The following is an 18,829-nucleotide window of genomic DNA, read 5'->3' as shown; positions in this document are numbered from 1 at the left end:
CATTCCCATGCTTCCCTCAGCCCCATTCCTGACCTATTTATGTGAGAGCTGCCATCTTGGCCAACACACCAGGGATTGAATCGGGGACCTCCAGAGCGAAAAGTGTAGCTCAAGCGATAGCAGCTCATCTTGCTGGCTGGGGCTGGAATAAACACACACCTTCTGCAGATCAGACACAAAGAGGGGACCTGTGGCTCACCAATGGGTTACATTTACTTCCCACCCCGCTCTGCATTGCTGTGAAGGTGCTCGAGTCCCTTTTCTGCACAGAAAGTGGGAAATCTGTGCACAGGGGACCCTCCGGTACTACAGAGGCATCCCTTAGGCCTCTCCCATTTGTGCACTGAGACAAATCAACCCCGCTTGTGAAATCTGACATGACCACAGTGCAAATACCAGGAAATGAAGAGACAATGGCATCTGTTCCACTCCCCATGCAGAGAGACCTTTCCCTTCTTAGGGCACAAATCTGTGAGTCTTTTCCAGGAGGCTCTTACATGAACAATGTTCAGACTACGCCGAGTTAAAACATGTCTAGGGTCCTGAAACTCACAGCCAGCTCCGCCCCTTTCCAACCTGATCCAGTCCTTTATTGCCAGCATGCTGCAATGGTTTCCTGGAAGCAGCCCCGATAATAGGTTGGCAAAGGGCTGCAGCTGCAAGCTGGCTGCTGCTTCTTCTTAAGGGGGTAAGGAGGAAGCCGACTGACTCGGGATTTCCTTCAGGTGACTGTGCTCAGATACTTCATTATCCTGGGCTGCAGGGTCCGAGTCCAGTAAAACTCCTCCATTTGCCTCGGGGGAGAGGGCGGAGGGGCTGCAGTGGAAGAGAAACGTCTCTACAGAGCCATTAAAACATGATAATAACGAGGGAGATATTTTTGCATAGGATTCTACTGCACTCACCTGGCAATGGTGGATTCCCCCTTGGCCCCCTTTGGTGGTGGCTGCTGGGAAGAAATCTGGCTCATTTGAAAAAAGCAAAAAGAGAAGTAAAGCAGGGATGATGGCCATTTACTAATTAAACTCGGGATCAGGACAACTGGATTCTGATCTGCGTACCAGCTACCGTTTGAATGGTGCCCTATTGCAAGCCGAAGCTCCAGCTGTCCCTGACCTGTCTTGCCTGAGTCTGAAGCCATGACTGGACCATGCCTACAGACTTGGGCCCTTGCTAAAATAGAGGTATGAGAGAGGGAAAGGGTCTGTGTCCTCTCAGAGTACCCAATAGCCTGGTGGTTAGGATACTCACCAGGTATGGAAAACACCCAGGTTTGGATCCTGTTCTGCCTGATTTGGTGCAGGACTTGACCCCACAGTCCAGGGGAGTGCCCTAACCACCAAGGTACTGGGGGGGCAAAGGGGGTCTTTCCTGTTGAAGCTGTTCCACTTTGTATAAATAATTAAATATTTGAGGCTCTGGGCCTATGTCCCACCCCTTTCCTCTGCATTTCACTCCTGGCTAGTTAGCTTGCTGGCTTCTGAGAATCCCTTTCTTAAGTGCCTAATTCTCCCCATACAAGGCATGAGGTGCCTGGGTGCCTAGGGGTTAGGCCTTGCAATGCCTAAGTACCTCTGCAAGACTAGCCCCTTGCCTACTCACAAGTAAACTCCACTAGCCAAAAAAAAAAAAAAAGGCAGCTTACACCTGCAATACTATGGTTAGTGCAATGTCTGTGAATCCGTTCAACACGTAGTTTGCATGGGAGCTGGCTGGTTAATGAGGACTTGTCTACAAACAAAAGTTGCAACCAGAAAAGTTGGAGCAGTACAACCCTCTTAGGAGGTTGCAGTTATACTGGTATAAATATACATATATCACTATAGCTGTTCCGATCTGAGAAGGGGAGTAAGTTATAGCCGTACAAGACACATTTACACCCATATAACGATAACCATATCGTTACAAAATATCACCCCCCCCAACATATTTATACTGCTAGAAAACCTGGCATGTAGACCCAGCCCTACTAGGTTGTAGTTTACAGCTCTATAAATTATTTCAGTACAAGTCTGTGTGTGGATACTCTGATTTCAAACTGTGTGTCTTACTTCAATCTAAATGAAGTCCATCTTTTTCTGACTTAAGAAATAGGGCTCTCTTAACAGCAGTATCCACTGAAATGAAGATGTTAATAAAAGCCGATTTAGTATTTTTTGCTCACCAGTGAGTTGATATAGTCACAAGTTTCAGTCTGTAAATAAAATGCTAGAACAATATATTAACGGACATGAAATGGACGTAGCTTAAACTGAGTCAGCTACCATAGAAGATGCTTAATTTAGCCCATAGACCTGGATTACACATCAAGTTGCACATGTTTAAGTAAAAGTGTGATTTTAACTGATTTTGTAAAAGCAATGGAAAAGCCTGCGGGAACAGTCTTAATTTGATTTAAACCTGCCTTGTAGTGGTTTATCTTACATCGGTACATTTAAAGGCACATGCTAAACAAATATAACTCATGTGTGTGTCTACGCAGGGGCTTTCACTAGTTTAACTAAGGTTGCCTACATACTGTTTACACTAGTTTGCTTAAATAGGTTTAGTTAAACCTGTGTGGATACTCTTAGTTTGGTTTATCTTAAACCTGTTTCTAATTGACTTAAACTAAACCTCGTTTAAACTGAAACAGGAGTGTCCACGTAGGGGTTTGCACCTGTATAAAATCCCACCTGACTCGTGCAATTCTGCAGCTACACAAGCCTTCAAATGGTTTTTTAACCCATTTTAATTAAACCAGTGCAACTTGTTTGTGTAGACAAGGCCACAGGAAGGCACTGTGAGAGTGGGGGACACACAAAGAGACATGAAATTCACTGTAGTAACCAAATAATCCTGCAAAACAAAAACAACCTGATAGTGGGGGTATCACCCAGCCAGAGGGCATTGTCCCTGTGCTGTCTGAGCACCTAACAGTCCCAAATTATCAACAGCAAAGTATCACATTTCCCCTTGCTTACTGTCTTATATCAGGCAATTTTAAAGCAGTAGCTCTCCGCCGGCAGCTCCCGTTGCTCCTCTCCCGTGGGGCTAGCTAGGCTCCCCTCCTCGCTCTAGGTGTTGAGACCTTTGGGGTCCCAGCACTGCTCAGGTTTGGCCTAGCCCCCCTGACAGCGGGTGGACAGGCAAAATCTGTGTGAATGATATTGTGACCTAGTGCATGGAGTTGCTGCACCACCCCCTGACATTTGCTCTGACAGCCCTCATCCCCCCACCAACCCCTGACGGAGGGGCAGCTGGGCTAAACCTGCGCAGCACGGCAACCCTGGGTACCAGGCCGCAATGCCCAGAGCGGGGACCGGAGCCCAAACCCTCCTGTGGGACAGGAGCCACCGCTATGGGGTGAATGTGGAGGACACTTGCAAGCCCCCCTAAGCCTCCTTCCTTCCCTGGGAACAGCACCCATCCCACCCCTTATGCCTTCCATGTGACCTTTTGATGCATTCTGGTGACTCAGTTTTGGGTCATGCCCCCTGGGTTGAGAAACCCTGTCTTAAAGAACTTTACAAACATTAGCGGAGCCTCAAAATACCTTCCACCAGCATTATTCCCCACTTTGCCAATGGGGAATCTCAGATACAGAGAGGCCGTGGCTAATGCAGCATCAGGTAGCAAGTCAGTGGGAGGGTGACCACAGGAGTCCAACTCCCAGTCCCCTGATCTACCCTCAAGACCTCCCTGCATAGTGTAGCATCTCCCTCCTCCGCCCTGTCTCACCACGCACAGTGCTTAGCTTCACGCATGTAACAGCCTTATGCAAAGGAGGGGAGAGCGTAGTGCTGTGCTCTGCAATGACAGTAATGCACAGGATTATAGAGCAAAGATAGATTTTACTGGAAAGATGAAAGAAAACTGCATCTTTAATAATTTACTTGGGTAGTTTGGAGGGAGCCAGGTTGGTGGTATCAGTGCAGTCAGAAAATCCCACCATCTGTTCCTGGGAATTTTGCTGGCTCCGCTGTCCAGCCAGAAAGACCACAGGGGGCTCCATTTTCTCATTAAAAAGGGACAGTGGATACTCAGTGGTGTCTAGACCAGGGTGAAAGGTTAAAACACAGTAATCCCTGGAACATGTTAAACTGATCTTCCCTGGAAAAAAAGAAAGAAATCAATACAACTGTAACTGAGGTAGGCAAAGAGGCATTGCTCTGTGTGTGTGCGAATTTAATAACTTCAGAATCGGACTGAATACCTTGTCTTCTGTGCATGTTACTAACGATGCTTTGGGTCGGCAGTTCTCAATTGTGATCATCTCTGCCCTCCTGGATAACACAGGCCACACAGCTTCCCTTTTCTGATCTTTTAGACAAAACATCCAGTCTTGATTTAAAAATTGCCAGTGATGGAGAATCCACCATGACCCTTGATAACTTGTTCCAACGGTTAATTACCTGCACTGTTAGACATTTCTAGTCTGAATTTGTCTTGCTTCAACTTCCAGCCATTAGATTGCTTATCCATTTTTCTGCTAGACTGAAGAGCCCATTATTAAATATTTGTTTCCCATTCAGGTACCTTTAAACTATGATCAAGTCACCCCTTAGCCTTCCCTTTGGTAAACTAAATAGATTCAGCTCTTTGAGTCTATCACTATAAGGCATGTTTTCTAATCCTTTAATCATTCTCATGGTTCTACTCTGAACTCTCTCTAATGTATCAACATCCTTCTTGAACGGGGTACAACAGAACTAGACACAGTATTCCATCAGCAGCCACACCAGTACCAAATACAGAGGTAAAATAACCTCTTTACTCCTACTAAAAATTCCCCTATTTACGCATCCCAGGATCGCACTAGCTCTTTTGGTCACAGCGTTGCACTGGGAGTTCACCTTCAGCTGATTATCCTAGAAGCAGTGACTCTGAAAAAGATTTGGGGGTGGATTGAGTCCCCCATCGGGTAAGTATGGCCCACATTGCTTGTTCCTAGATGTATACAGTTACATTCATTCGTATTAAAATGCATATTGTTTGCTTGCAACCAGCTTATCATGTGATCTAGATTGTTCTGTATCAGGGACCGGTCTTCTTCCTTATTTACCACTCCTACAAGTTTTGTGTCATCTCCAATTTTTGTCAGTGATGATGTTATGTTTTCTTCCAGGTCACTGATAAAAATGTTAAATAGCATTAGAACAACAACTGGGGTCACTGTGGGACCCCAGTGGAAACACACCTGCTTGATAGCGAGTCCCCTTTTTACAATTACATTTTGAAACCTATTAGTTAACCAGTTTTTAATCTATTTAATGTGTGCCAGATTAATCTGATATTGTTTTATTTTTTTAATCAAAATCTTTTTAATCAAAATGAGGTACAAACTCAAAAGCTTTACAGAAATCTAAGTGTACTGTATCACCGCTATTACCTTTATCAACCAAATTTATAATCTCACAAGAGACGATATCAAGTTAGTTTGACAGGATCTATTTTCCATAAACCCATGTTGACTGGCATTAATTATATTACCCTCCTTTAAGTCTTTATTAATTGAGCCCCCTATCAGCAGCTTCATTCTCTTATCCAGGATTGATGTCAGACCAACAGGTCTATAATTATTCAGGTCATCTTGTTTACTCTTTTTAAATATTGGGACAAAATTAACTTTCTTCCAGCCTTTTGGAACTTTCCCAGTGTTCTAAGACTTATTGAAAATCAACATTAATGGTCAAGTGAGCTCTTCAACCAGCTCTTTTAAAACTCTTGGATGATTTTAAAATGTCTAACTTTAGTAGTCACTCCTGCTGAGATACTACTGGAATGGAAAGAGTGTTAGCATCATATACTATGACTACATCCCCTGTTTTGTTCTCAAATACAGAACTGAAATATGTATTCAAGCCTTCTGCCTTTTCTGCATCATTACTGATAATTCTGCCATTTGCATCTAGTAATGGACCAATACCGGTTAGGATTCTTTTTGTTCCTAACATACTTAAAAAACCTCCTTCTTATTTTCCTTAACTCTGATGGCCATAGATTTCGCCCTTTGGCCTTTTGCTTCCCATATAAATTTTCTACAATTCCTAGCTTCAGATTTATATTAATTACTATTAACTTCCCCTTTTCCCATGTATTGTACATTAATTTTTTATAACTGTCTTCACTTCCCCTCTAAACCCAGTGAGTTTTTTAACCAATACACCCTTCTTCCTCAATTATAGCTTTTGGGGCATCTAGTAAAGTGTTCCTAAACAATTCACATTTTTCTGATTAAATTCTTCCTCCCAACTGATGTGGCTCATAATTGTTTTCAGCTTTGTGAAATTGGCCCTTTTAATGCACCAAGTATATATATTACTGGTCTGGACTTTATTCTGTTTGCACATTATCAGTGTGATCAAGTCATGCTCACTTGTACCTAAGCCACCATTAATTTTTAGTTCTGTGATCAGTTCCTTTTTAGCTGTGAAGATGAGGTCTAATATAGCATTATCCCGTGTTGATGTTATTAACAGTTTTGCCTTGCGCAGAAGTGGGGTAGCTTATGGGGCCAGGAGAGAACCCTTACAGTCAGCTTTGTACAACATTTGAACCAACTGTCTCTCCAGGGCAGAGTTGGGCCCACGCTGCAAAGTTTGGCTCAGAAATGGAACTTTCCAACAGCTAGGGAATATCTGGATCCTTGATATAGCAATTAAGACTTTGAGGCCTGATCCCCAAAGAAGCACCAGGAACTCCCATAAAAGCCAATGGGAGATATAGATGTTCCATGTAAATGGCCCTTGATTTGGGCCTTCATCTTCATTGAGTATTGGATAAGCCGCGGGTGCTGAATTATTTTGAGTGAGGGGGGATGTTACTTTTTTGTAGAGCTGAGACATGAAATATGTGAGGAACACAAATACTACAAAAACAAAAACAACCCCCCTGCCCCGCAAAACGTGGCAAAATAAGGAGGCAATGGAAGTTTCTAAACATTGATTTCAATATTTATTCTGTGATTAATATCACAATTCACCATAATAGTTGCACTATTTGTCATCCATTTTGATGAAACCATAATATAATAAAAATGATAGTTTCAGCAAGTGAGTTTTTGCATATATTAAAATGCAGACTTTTACAACAGCAACAAAAATGTGCAAACCTCTTGTCTCCCCAATGTAACAAAACAAAACAAAACCTTGTACTGAGGTATTTAGTCATGCTATCAATTTCAACAGAAGCAGGAGAAAAGAGAATCTAATGGATATAGCTTTGGATGCCCCTGCACTATTTCTTTGTGGGGAACAGGATCAGATCAGTAGCAGAGCCAGAAGACTGGGCCTGGTCCAATGCCCATTGAAGCCAAATGCAGTCTTTGCATTGACTTCAGTTGGCATTGCATGGACTCTCGGGGCCCAAATTTGTTCCCATTGAAGCCAATGGCAAAATTCTAATGACTTTAATAGGAGGAGCCAGCCTTCTAAAGCCCGATCAAGTGAAATGGCAGGTGCCCTCAATTTTCCATTCTGAGCCCTCCGCATGGCACAGGATTGGGGCCCTTAGAGAGGAGCACATGACAGGGGCGATCAATGGATCAGACATGCAGCACAGCCTGCTGTACCAAACCATAAAGGAAGGAAGAATGAATCCCTCCTTTAAATTTCTAACCGGACAGGTATTCTTTTTCTTCCATACTTAGTTCCAAGCTCAACAAAATAAACATCTTAGCAGACCACCAAAACTGATACCACATATCAAGAGAGAGATGGTGAAATGTCAGGCTTTAAACATTTATTACGCAGATGATTTATTTTATAGCATACAGTGGTTCTGGATGTTCTATAAACAAGACTGAATTGCCATGAAGAGTTATCTCCCTTGTCTTAACAGTCTAGGAAAAGCTGAAAATGATGGTATTTTTCTCCCCTAGTACAAATATCTAGTCTCCTTCCCTGCCCCCCATTTTTCCTTTTCTCTTTTTTAAAAAAGCACTTAGTTTAACAAATCTGATAAAAGATTAAATTTTCAAACACAATAAATACATTTAAAAAAATCATTGTTAGCATGACTGTGTTCTAAAGGAAACCACATCTCCCTTTGCTTTTGACACTGGACTTGGAAAACGTTAGTGTTATTTCTTCTGGAGATCACAAAAGGATGGGATAATAGCTTAGTGGAAAGAACAAAATTAGTGTAAATCCACAGAACACCCAAAGGGGGAATAAAAATCAAGTTTAAGATTTTGAGACTTCCAAGTGAGAGGTGTTAATAAGGCTAAGCTTGTGTATGAAAAGAAACCATAGGGGCTTCTAACAATTTTTCTTTCAAAGTCATCCATCGCGTCAAGAATGGATACAAATTAATCTCCTTCAGGGGGAAGAGGAGAACCAGGCATATCACTTACTTCACTACTCTCCCCTCTTTGTGTTTCACCTTTCATATAAATGATGTATTCTCCAAACAGTGGTGAAATCCCTCACGGGAAAACACACAAGTCATTTTGTGGAGAACTAAAACCTTCAATTCGGAAATAATTTCACTAGGAACCAGTCTAATCACATGCCATATAGATTCTGGGCAGACGGCTAACCACTTTGTAGTGGAAGACTCCACAAATCTGTTCTTCATTTGAGCTTCTCCCTCCCCCCCTTCATCCTCTCAGCAACTTTAGTTACTGTAACACTGAGAAAATGTTCTCTGCCCGTGCAACTTCATCTCAGGGATTTCCCAACAGTATCACTGCTTTTCTCCACCTAGATCCTCAAACCACAGGTGAGGAGATGTCTTCTCAGGGCAGAGGACGGGACAAATTCAATGACCTATGGATGAAGGGCCAGATCCTGAGCTGGCGTGAACTGAGATAGCTTCAGTGACGCTACTCCCATTCACATCAGCTGAAGATCTGACCCGACATATCTAACTGGACTTCCCCCCCCGGCCCACTGATTTAATTTAAAGGGAACCATTTTTGAAATCTACGTTTATTGAGAACACAAAGATTGAAACTGGCCAATAACTCATGAAGAAACATAAATGGTAACTCATGTTCCTTCAAAAGGTAACTCAGTGCACACTAAGGCTGTGTCTACACTAGAGAGCTTACAGCAGCACAGCTGTCCCGATGCAGCTGTGCCGTTGTAAGATCTCTCATGTAGCCGCTCTGTGCCCACGGGAGAGACCTCTCCTGTGGATATAATTAAACTACCTCCAACGAGTGGCGGTTGCGATGTCGGCAGGAGAAACTCTCCCACCGACAGCGCTGTGCACGCCACCACTTATGCCAAGCGAAACGTATGTCTCTCGGGGGGGGGGGTGTTTTTCACACTCCTGAGAGACACAAGTTTGCTGACATAAGTGCTGGTGTAGACATGGCCTTACTAATTACAGGCTTTGGTGGCTGCAAAAAATGGAAAAAAACAAACAAACTCACTTGGATTTTTGTACTTGTACCATGAATTGGTATTAATATTAAAACCAGAGATGGTTTTACAGTGCTGTTTTATAGACATCGCTAATGAACCTATAATATTGGATCTAGTTGTATCTTGGCACCACTGCTTTGCTGGAGGCTTCCCACCACAGAGCATCTTATAGAATGCATGTTATATACAGCAGTGGTGCTCACACGACGCTTTCACATTCATACGTTGGACAGTCTCTTGCTATTGAGAAACCTGGAAACACAGATCCGTGACCACTCTTAGATGGAGAAAAATGCTATTTTGTACTGTTTCTTTCATTCCTTAGCAATGCTGTTCAGCGGTAGCAATGTCATAGGTAAAGTTTATTGTTATCAATGGACTTTCAAAAGATATGATTGGTGGTGTGCATAGATCCAGGGGAAAAAATACATTTTCAGTCAACATTTAGATTCACGGGTACCCATGGAACAATCAAAATTTCAAATTACAAAGCAGTTAATGGCAGAATGAACACACTTTAATTGTCAGATACAAATCACAAATCATTGAAAGATGGATTTCACATCACGAGACGTTCTTAGACACTGTCCAAAAAAGGCTTGGGGGAATCTCAGGGCTACAGAGCAAAGTAACAGGCCAAATCCATTAACCCTGAATATCTGGGTACAGGCCTGCAGCTAGAAGGCAACCTCTAGTAAAGGAAAACTATGAATAAACCCTCCTGGCTGGCGGTGGGGAAGCATTTGAACAGAATTACTGTCATGTGGCTTGGCTTTGCCTCTTGGTACTCCAAGAAAATTCCCAGTGATTAGGTGAAAATTCAAGTCTTAGAAATGCAATTTCCAATTCTCCTCTGGGTTCTTCTTTTTCTCCTTCCTTTGCTACATTCAGAGGTCAATTTGGAAATGTTGCAGATTATACCGGCCGAAAGACAGGCGCCACAAAAGCTGGCATGTACAGTGGGAGGGCTGGGAACAGGAGCTGGAGATCGTGGTTATTGGAGGGCTCAACATGATCATTTGTACATTTCCCCTTAGGACTTGTGCCTGTATTTTAGGGGTTGTTTTTCTTTTAAAAACACAAAATAAAACAAAAAAATCACTTTCAAATTCTTTGTTCAAGTCTGAAAAAGGAGCAGCAGCAAGTGGATATATTAAGCTGCTTTTAAATAATTATTCTGATTGGCTGTGGACGTTCTAAAGCAATCAAATAATCTACTGTGGATAACCCACATATCACATTAGATCAACCTTGAACATTTTTGTTTTCCATCTTTAGCATCACCTTGAAAAGAGGGTGAGTAGATTTTGTGTTCAGGTTGGTAAGTGTTCATAACAATTCTGTGAGACGGCACTGAATCCAGCCTGAAGCAGCTGCTCCTTTCACACCCCAAGGGGCAAGGCATCAGAGGGCAAACAACTTAAGGAGGGTTTAGATTCAAAGGCTACAACCCTGAACCTTTTATAACACTGCTGGGCTTTGTTGCTCCTATAAAGTCCAATCTCTCATGGATAGTCACTATAAAATATTGCTGCTCCTACTGTCACACAGTTTTCTCACAGACAACCTAATGCTGAGGTACTGCAAGAGTTAGTCTTCGGAGAGCTAACCCCCTGGTCATCCCTAGACTGTTTCTGGAACTTAGAAATCAGTCTTTCCAGAGAAGTCCAGTGCAATAGGCAATTTTTTACAGCTGAATCAAGGTCTTCTCTTTCTTTCTTGGACACGCTGCTGTTGAGGATTCTGTTTCCTGCTGTTTTCCTCGCTTTGTATGCACCTTAGAAAAGACCCAAGCAGAGAAGTTTCGAATAATTGTGAACCATAAAACAAATCTCCTCTCCTCTTGTGGTATTTTCTCTGTTGGAAATTTTTGCCCTCAAACTTGGCTTCCTGCAAATAATTTCCCCCCGAGTAATGGACAAAACTGGTTTTCTCTTACACCGCCATAAAACATACTGAACATCCAAAAAAGATCTGGATTGAATCTTTGTTCTCGTGAACAAACAGGCAGAAATTCAATCAACTGGTCCAAGTTGTGGAGTTCAAATCCAGATCTGTATTGCCTCACGGTCAGTGGGTATTTGGATCTGGGGGTTTGTGTTTGGGTCTCATGTTTCATCAGGAGCTACACTCCAGTTTCAGGGCACCAGAGGTGGGTTTGCCAAATCCATACTTCTTACAACCAGAGGAAAGGGAAGAAAACTGAATAACAGGAGAAAAGTGAAGACTGCCTTTTGGAAAACAGCTTGTGAGTGTTAGAAACACCAAAACAGATTTTCCAAGTGAGTTTCTGAGACCTGTTACAACAATGAAATAATGAAATAAGACAGATATTATATATGAATCTTAACGGTCAGATCCACCCAACATTGGCAGCTATGCTCAGCTCACAGGTGCCTGGAGGGAGGGTTATGTACTGTAGCTTCCTTCTCTAATCTTCCACTGTAATAAGTGCTGAACAAATAAAGGAAAATTTTCACTCCCTAATTCTGTTAGACTTCATCAAGTAAGCACCAGAAGTGATGTAGTAAATAAAAGCATCAATAAAGAAGCAACCACTAAGCCACAACATCATTTCCTGGTCACCATACAGGAAGTGAAGTAATGGCCTGCCTGTCCCTCTTTACCAATACAAAGTTACTGAAATAAGTAACTTCAAAGCATGTTTCAAATACGGGGCTGGATCAGATCTCCTTTTCCAAAAAAGAAACTGAAGTTAGTCAACAGGATCCATAAATCTGGTTAATGTTACTCAGACCCCAAATGATAAATATTGTGTTTACATCAATCTCTCACAAATCTCTTGCCTTATTATACATTAAAGCCCTAAACCTGCAAGTTGCTGAGCACCCACAAGTCCCGCTGGCATCATTGGGAATTAAAGCCATGCTGTCCTGTGGGACAGGCCCTGAAGGAAGGGTTTGGTGGGCAGCTCGCTCTTCTTAGGAATTACAGACTTGCTACAGAATAGATACTTTAAAAAATAAATGTACCATATGCTTAGAAGCTGCGGTTTCTCTGCCAAACTTGCACGTGCTTGAAAACTAATACTTGTTTTACGACTGACACGGATCCATCTCAGTCTAAATGCACATCGCACACTTACAGCTCACCTTCTTCCCTAACCAAGTCAAGTCATTGGCCTCACTTCTCATGCTAGACTGATCTGCCCTAGGGGCATTCTGCAAACACTTCTCAGCATTGCCAACACCACTTCAGCTTCACTGGTGTGAGCACTGTTGGGAACCCTAAAGTAGACAGAGCACTAGTGTTTTTAAGCACATGTATCACCTGATCCAAGCAGGTCTAGAGAACAGTGCTTAAATTGCTGACAGCAGCCTCTCTACAAGGGCTCCCAGTGTTTCTAACAACAGTGAAACTGCACTAGTGTTAAATACGGTGGGACAAGTAGATGTGATGGCTGCCGCCTTTGCCAACCCACTGGAGATTGAACTGGGCACCTCCAGAGCTCAAAAAGCATGAGCTGCGACAGCTTGCACTAAAGAATCAAACCTCTCTAGCTGGGGCTGTAACAGACTCATACTCTCTGCACATTGCGCATGGAGGTGGGGGACCTGTAATACACGCTGACCAGTGAGTTACATCCTTCCTCGGATCCAAGGAAGCTCATCCTCAGTGTCTGAGGCCCGCAGCAGTTTGAATTCCAGACAAGCTTCCACTCCATGACAGCTGCCATCTTGTCTGACCCACCAGGGATTGAATCAGAGATCGCCAGAGCTAAAAGCATGAGCTGCTACAGTTCGAGCTGAAGTCCCTAGCTGGGGCTGTAACAGACTCATATCCTCTGTGAATTGGACACAGAGGGAGAACTGTAACACACACTCACCAGTGGGTTACACAGGTGAGGCTAGTGAGGTGCACTGTGGCTTCCTTCTTGTACTACCTCTACTCCATCTCTAGCCATTTGCATTGCTCTCCTCTTTACACTTCATTTAGTGGAAAGAAACAACGCTCTCTGACCCTCCTCCTATCAAAGGCTGTATTAGTTACACTGACTAAACAGACTACGCTTCTGGCAAAGCAAAAGACGGGGACAGCCTCCTTCTGAATTCCACGTCTATGCAATGCAAACCGAGAGACACTGGTTTGGAAAGTTTAGCTAATTAGAAGCCAAACCTGAAACCTATATTTTCGGCTTTTCTTTTTTCCTTTCTGATGCCATATACTTGTCACCTTCTATTTACTGGTTTCCAAAGAAGAACTTCAAGTCTTAATTTTTTCCCTCACCCTGTCTATTATTAGGACCAAGCATAAGGGACCTGGTTTAAATGTATAATTACAACTGTGACAGTAATTACAATAAAGCACTCTTTAAACAAAACAAACGAAGTAAGTTACAAAAAATAAATGGATTATAGTTTAGTGGATGAGGAATACTGCGACTTTAACAGCAAACAGCTGCAGAATGCCTGTGTTTCTTAGAGTTACCAACTCAGAGTGTACATTTTTTAATTACCTTGATAGGTTACTGGCAAGAAGACTGTGGCTATGATACTTCTAAAGTGGCTTTTGGATTTTTTTAACTTCTCCTTCCAATTTAACACCCTCGTGCCAACCATTCAAGAGCTCACATTATAACATTATTTTCATGTTTCAAAGTTGATAGCAAATGTCTGTTTAAAAAAACCTAATAAAACAACAACAAAGAAAAATGGAAACCCAGTGCAAATAAATAAATCATCTTGTGTGAAATCCTAATCTAGAATCAGGTGTTGGGGGGGATTTTGCGGAGGGGGGGAGAATAAAAAGTTGAAGACAAGAGGAGGGGGAAAAAAAATAATGAAAGCTTCGCTTTGACAAAAGCCGTCAATTACCGGCGTCTGGTGCGGAACGTGTCTTTCTTTGTCTTCCCAAGACATCTGCTGTGTGTTGTCTCCTGCCAGTTGGCTGGTGCAAGCCAAGAGAATGGCGTGGAAACAATGCTAGACTGCACTTCCACTTGCTTTTCAAATTCTCCGTGTTCTTTCTAAAGCCAAACAATAACACGGCGGGATGCGTGGCTGCATGAGCAATGATTTAATAAAAGAAACCTGAAACAAAAACTCAGCAGGAAAGAGGGGTGGTGCTCCGCAACACAGCTGAAAAGAAACATGCTCCTCTGCCCTCCAACCTCATGAACATATTCTTAAGCATGCTGGGGTTTGTCTTCTTAGGTATTTTCTCATAAAGGTTCTCACTTCTCTCTCCAGTAGCTGATCAATTTGTAGCACAGTTCCTTCCTGTTTCCTTTTAAGGTGCATGTCTTCTTCCTGCTCCCATCCATCCCCACCTCCCCGCGTTCTCAGGCTGTCAGTTTCTGGATTGTCTTGTTGTAGTACTGTGTGATGGTGGGCGTCAGGGGGTTCCAGTTGTTGGCGTGCAACTCAATGACCTCGAGGAGGAGGGACCGTGTCAGCATGGACTCCGAGGGGCACAGCATCTTGTCACGTGCTATTGCCAGCAGCTCTGTCATCATCTCAGGCAGCTGGTCCTCCAGCAGCCGGCCTGTGCTTTGCAGCTGTCAAGAGAGAAGGGTCGAAAGCTGCATGTTAAAGTGCAAGTCACCACTCCAGCCTTCATTATTGTTTAGTTTTAAAACTATCCTGGTTGCAACTAAGATGTCAGCTTGGACTTGTCATGTGGGGTGGTGGGGGGGTCCCAGGGAAATATAAAGCTCAGTTAACCACAGCATAGCTATCAGAATCCCTCACTTTGTGGAGACTCTCCTGGAAAACTATCCTCCTGGCACATGTGCTTGTAAAATATTAGAGGAGGAGGAAAGTGGAGAGCTGGATGCAGGCATATGGCACCTCTGAAAAAGTGATGTCGGCTGCAGAGAAACAATGGCGGAAGAGCCACAGATGGTCTGCTCTTTGCTGTCATGTAACAACTCAAGGGCTTCTGGAAGCTACACTGAACAGCATTCAGTTATAAGGAGAAAATATTTACATAATAGGGCTGATTTCCAAAAGTGCAGCCATCCTTTCTGGAGACGAAGTCCTCACCTGCATTTAGCATCTGCAACTGAGATACAAGTGCAAATCTTGAGATCTTGGAGGCTGAACTACCTGGCTATGGGTGCAAATGTGACATAGGTACATTGTGATAACTGGGCCTACAAATTTACCCTTATTATGAGCTCAACTGTAAGAAAGTTTATAAAGTGTCGCAATAACCTATGACAATAAATGTTGATGGGAAAAGATGCAAAAGAGATACAAAGACTGCATTAGTCCAGATAAAAAGGCCCTACTGATATAACTCAGCATCATGCCTGGCAAACAAGAAAAGTATGCCACCGTCAATTAATGAACCAAAATTGGTGTGTCAGAAATTAGGCCTAATTGGTGGACAAAATAAGGAGGGGGGTGGGTTATTCCATTCAAGACTCGCCTTTTTGGGTCCTCCAAAAGAGACTTTCGGGAGAAAAAGCTGGCTACCATGACGCTGGCTGACTGAAAGATGAGAGAAGAGGAAAGAGCGAGGTTTTTCAATATGGCTGCTACCCCCATCATCTCCTGGGATCCACAGGACCTTTTTCATCCTACCCCTGAAAGATGTCCTGACCAGACTGGGCCAGAAAGAGAGAGACAAGATGATGACATTGTTACCTCCATCAGCTTCAGATCCCAACCACCACCTGGAATGTGAAACTTTGTCCCCCACACATAGTATCCTTTTCCTTCCCTACCTTAATCATTCTCTTTCCTCTCTCTCCTTTTTCCTTTTGTCTAATAAGAGCCTAGTTTAGCTGGCCAAGCTTGCATATTTTGCAATGCTGCTGTAAGTCTGTGACCAGAAAGGCAGCTAAATGCAATGCCAAAAACCTCCGATGCTGGTACAAGTTTGCTCAGAGTGGCTGCTAAGACTATGTGCTCTTCTTGTGCTTTTCCAGCAGCAGGGCTGCAAGTGAAAGATGAAGTTTCTATCATCTTTGCTGTACTTTTTGCTCCTCTTTTTGTGTGTGTTCACCTTGTTTTGTCTTAAAGGAAGCAGGATTGTGCTTTAACAGCAACAATAACAACTCACAAGAACAAAAGAACAGCTATAGTAGGTCAGACCAATAGTCCACCTTGCCCAGTATCCTGTCTTCTGACAGTGGCCAGTGCCAGAAGCTTCAGAGGGAACGAACAGAACAGGGCAATTTCCAGTGATCCATCCTCTGCCATCCAGTCCCAGCTTCTGGCAGTTGGAGCATGAGGTTGCATCCCTGACTATCTTATATCCCTGATGGACCTATCCTCCAGGAACTTATTCTTTTTTGAACCCAGTTATACTCTTGGCCTTCACAACATCCCATGGCAATGAGTTCCACAGGTTGACTGTGAGTTCTGTGAAGAAGTATTTTTTTTTTTTAAACCTGCTGTCTATTAATTTTCATTAGGTGAGCCCTAGTTCTTGTGTTTTGGGAAGGGGTAAATAAAATGTCCCTGGAAATATGGATGAATTGCTCGGGATGACTACAAAAGATTAGCACAAGCATGTAGGGACAAAATCAGAAAGACTAAGCCCTGGTCTACACTATGACTTTAGGTCGAATTTAGCAGCGTTAAATTGATGTAAACCTGCACCCGTACACACGATGAAGCCCTTTATTTCGACTTAAAGGGCTCTTAAAATTGATTTCCTTACTCCACCCCTGACAAGTGGATTAGCGCTTAAATCGGCCTTGCCGGGTTGAATTTGGGGTACTGTGGACACAATTTGACGGTATTGGCCTCCGGGAGCTATCCCAGAGTGCTCCATTGTGACTGCTCTGGAAAGCACTCTCAACTCAGATGCACGATTGTTTGCCGTTGCTCTGACGCAGGGAGGGGCGACTGACGACACGGCTTACAGGGTTGGCTTATAGGAAGTTAAAATCAACAAAGGGGGTGACTTTACATTAAGGAGTATTTCAAGCAGGACTTCACGGAGGGTTCCAATAAGAAATGGTGCACCTAAGTTATTGTTCTTATTGGAACAAGGAGGTTAATCTGGCCTCTGATTGATACATGGCTAGATTTACCTCGCTGCATCTTCTCTGTGAGTGACTGCAGTGTGACCTAGAGGAATGAGTCCCCTAGACGGGAGGCGGGGGAGGGTGGGTTTGCAAATGAGTACAAAACAAATCTGGTCTATTTCTTGTTTTGATCGACTCCATCTATCTTTTACATCTTTGGCTGGCAGCAGACGGTGCAGAAGGACTGCATGCCATCCACATCTCATGGCTGCTCGGCAAAAGATGGTACAATAGGACTGCTAGCAATCCGTATCACCTGCCTGCTCACCATAAGATGGTTCAATAGGACTGACTGCAGGACTAAAGAGAATGATCTGATCAAGTCACTCCAAATTTAGTCCCTGCACCCATGTCTGCCCAGGTGCTCCTGATCGACCTCACAGAGGCGACCAGGAGCACCTCGGACATGACGATGACGGCTACCAGTCCTATTGCACCGTCTGCTGCCACAAGGCAATGGGTTGCTGCTGCTGTGTAGCAATGCAGTACCGCGTCTGCCAGCACCCAGGAGACATACGGTGACAGTGAGCTGAGCGGGCTCCATGCTTGCCGTGGGATGGCGTCTGCACAGGTAACTTAGGAAAAAAGGCGCGAAATGATTGTCTGCCTTGCTTTCACGGAGGGAGGGAGGGAAGGGGGCCTGACAATATGTACCCAGAACCACCCGCGACAATGTTTTAGCCCCATCAGACATTGGGATCTCAACCCAGAATTCCAAGGGGCAGCGGAGACTGCGGGAACTGTGGGATAGCTACCCACAGTGCAACACTCCGGAAGTCGACTCTAACCTCGGTACTGTGGAAGCACTCCGCCGAGTTAATGCACTTAATGCACTTAGAACATTTTCTGTGGACACACACACACTCGAATATATAAAACCGATTTCTAAAAAACCGACTTCTATAAATTCGACCTAATTTCATAGTGTAGACATACCCTAAGGCACAAAATGAGTTACACCAACAAGAGACATAAAAGGCAAAAAGAAGAGGTTCTTTAAATACATTAGGAGCAAAAGAAAGATGAAGGAAAGTGTAGGTTCTCTACTTAGCAAGGAAGGAGAGCTAATAACTGATGACATCAAGAAGGCTGAGGAGTTTAATACCTAGTTTGCTTAAGTCTTCACTAAAAAGTCTTCACAAAGTCTTTGCTTAAGTCTTCACTAAAATGGTGACCAGATACTCAACACAATTAATATTAACAACAAGGAGGAAGGAATATATGCTAAAATAGGGAAAGAACAGGTTAAAGTATATTTAGGTAAATTAGATGTATTCAAGTCGACAGGGCCTGATGAAATTCATCCAAGGGCCTTAAGGAACTAGCTAAAGCAATCGCAGAACATTAGCAATGACCTTTGAGCACTCATAGAGGATAGGCAAGGTCTCTGAGGACAGGAGAAGGGCAAACATGGTATCTGTCTTTTAAAAGGGGAACAAAGAGGACTCAGGGAATTGTAAACCAGTCAACCTAA

The 18,829-nt window shown here is 43.4% G+C and overlaps 1 protein-coding gene across 7 annotated transcripts in view; it reads right to left on the bottom strand.

Moving 5' to 3' along the window:
• Nucleotides 1–6,966: 6,966 nt before the first annotated feature.
• CTIF (cap binding complex dependent translation initiation factor) overlaps nucleotides 6,967–18,829 on the bottom strand; it is a 347,978-nt gene continuing 336,115 nt past the window's right edge. For 5 of the 7 annotated variants that reach the window (XM_073343500.2, XM_073343501.2, XM_073343505.2 and 2 more), the window contains 2 exons: nucleotides 15,303–15,377; nucleotides 6,967–14,871 (listed from right to left, as the gene is read on the bottom strand). In XM_073343500.2, the coding sequence (XP_073199601.1) occupies nucleotides 14,656–14,871; nucleotides 15,303–15,377 (291 nt within the window). In that variant the 3' untranslated portion in view covers nucleotides 6,967–14,655. The remainder of the gene's footprint in view (nucleotides 14,872–15,302; nucleotides 15,378–18,829) is intronic. The other 2 variants (XM_073343502.2, XM_073343504.2) reach the window with 1 other exon arrangement.

This window comes from Lepidochelys kempii, chromosome 5 (assembly GCF_965140285.1).
Source record: "Lepidochelys kempii isolate rLepKem1 chromosome 5, rLepKem1.hap1, whole genome shotgun sequence".
Classification (NCBI taxonomy): domain Eukaryota; kingdom Metazoa; phylum Chordata; order Testudines; family Cheloniidae; genus Lepidochelys; species Lepidochelys kempii.
Note: the sequence above shows the minus strand (reverse complement) of the source record. Positions and strands in the feature narration are given on the sequence as shown.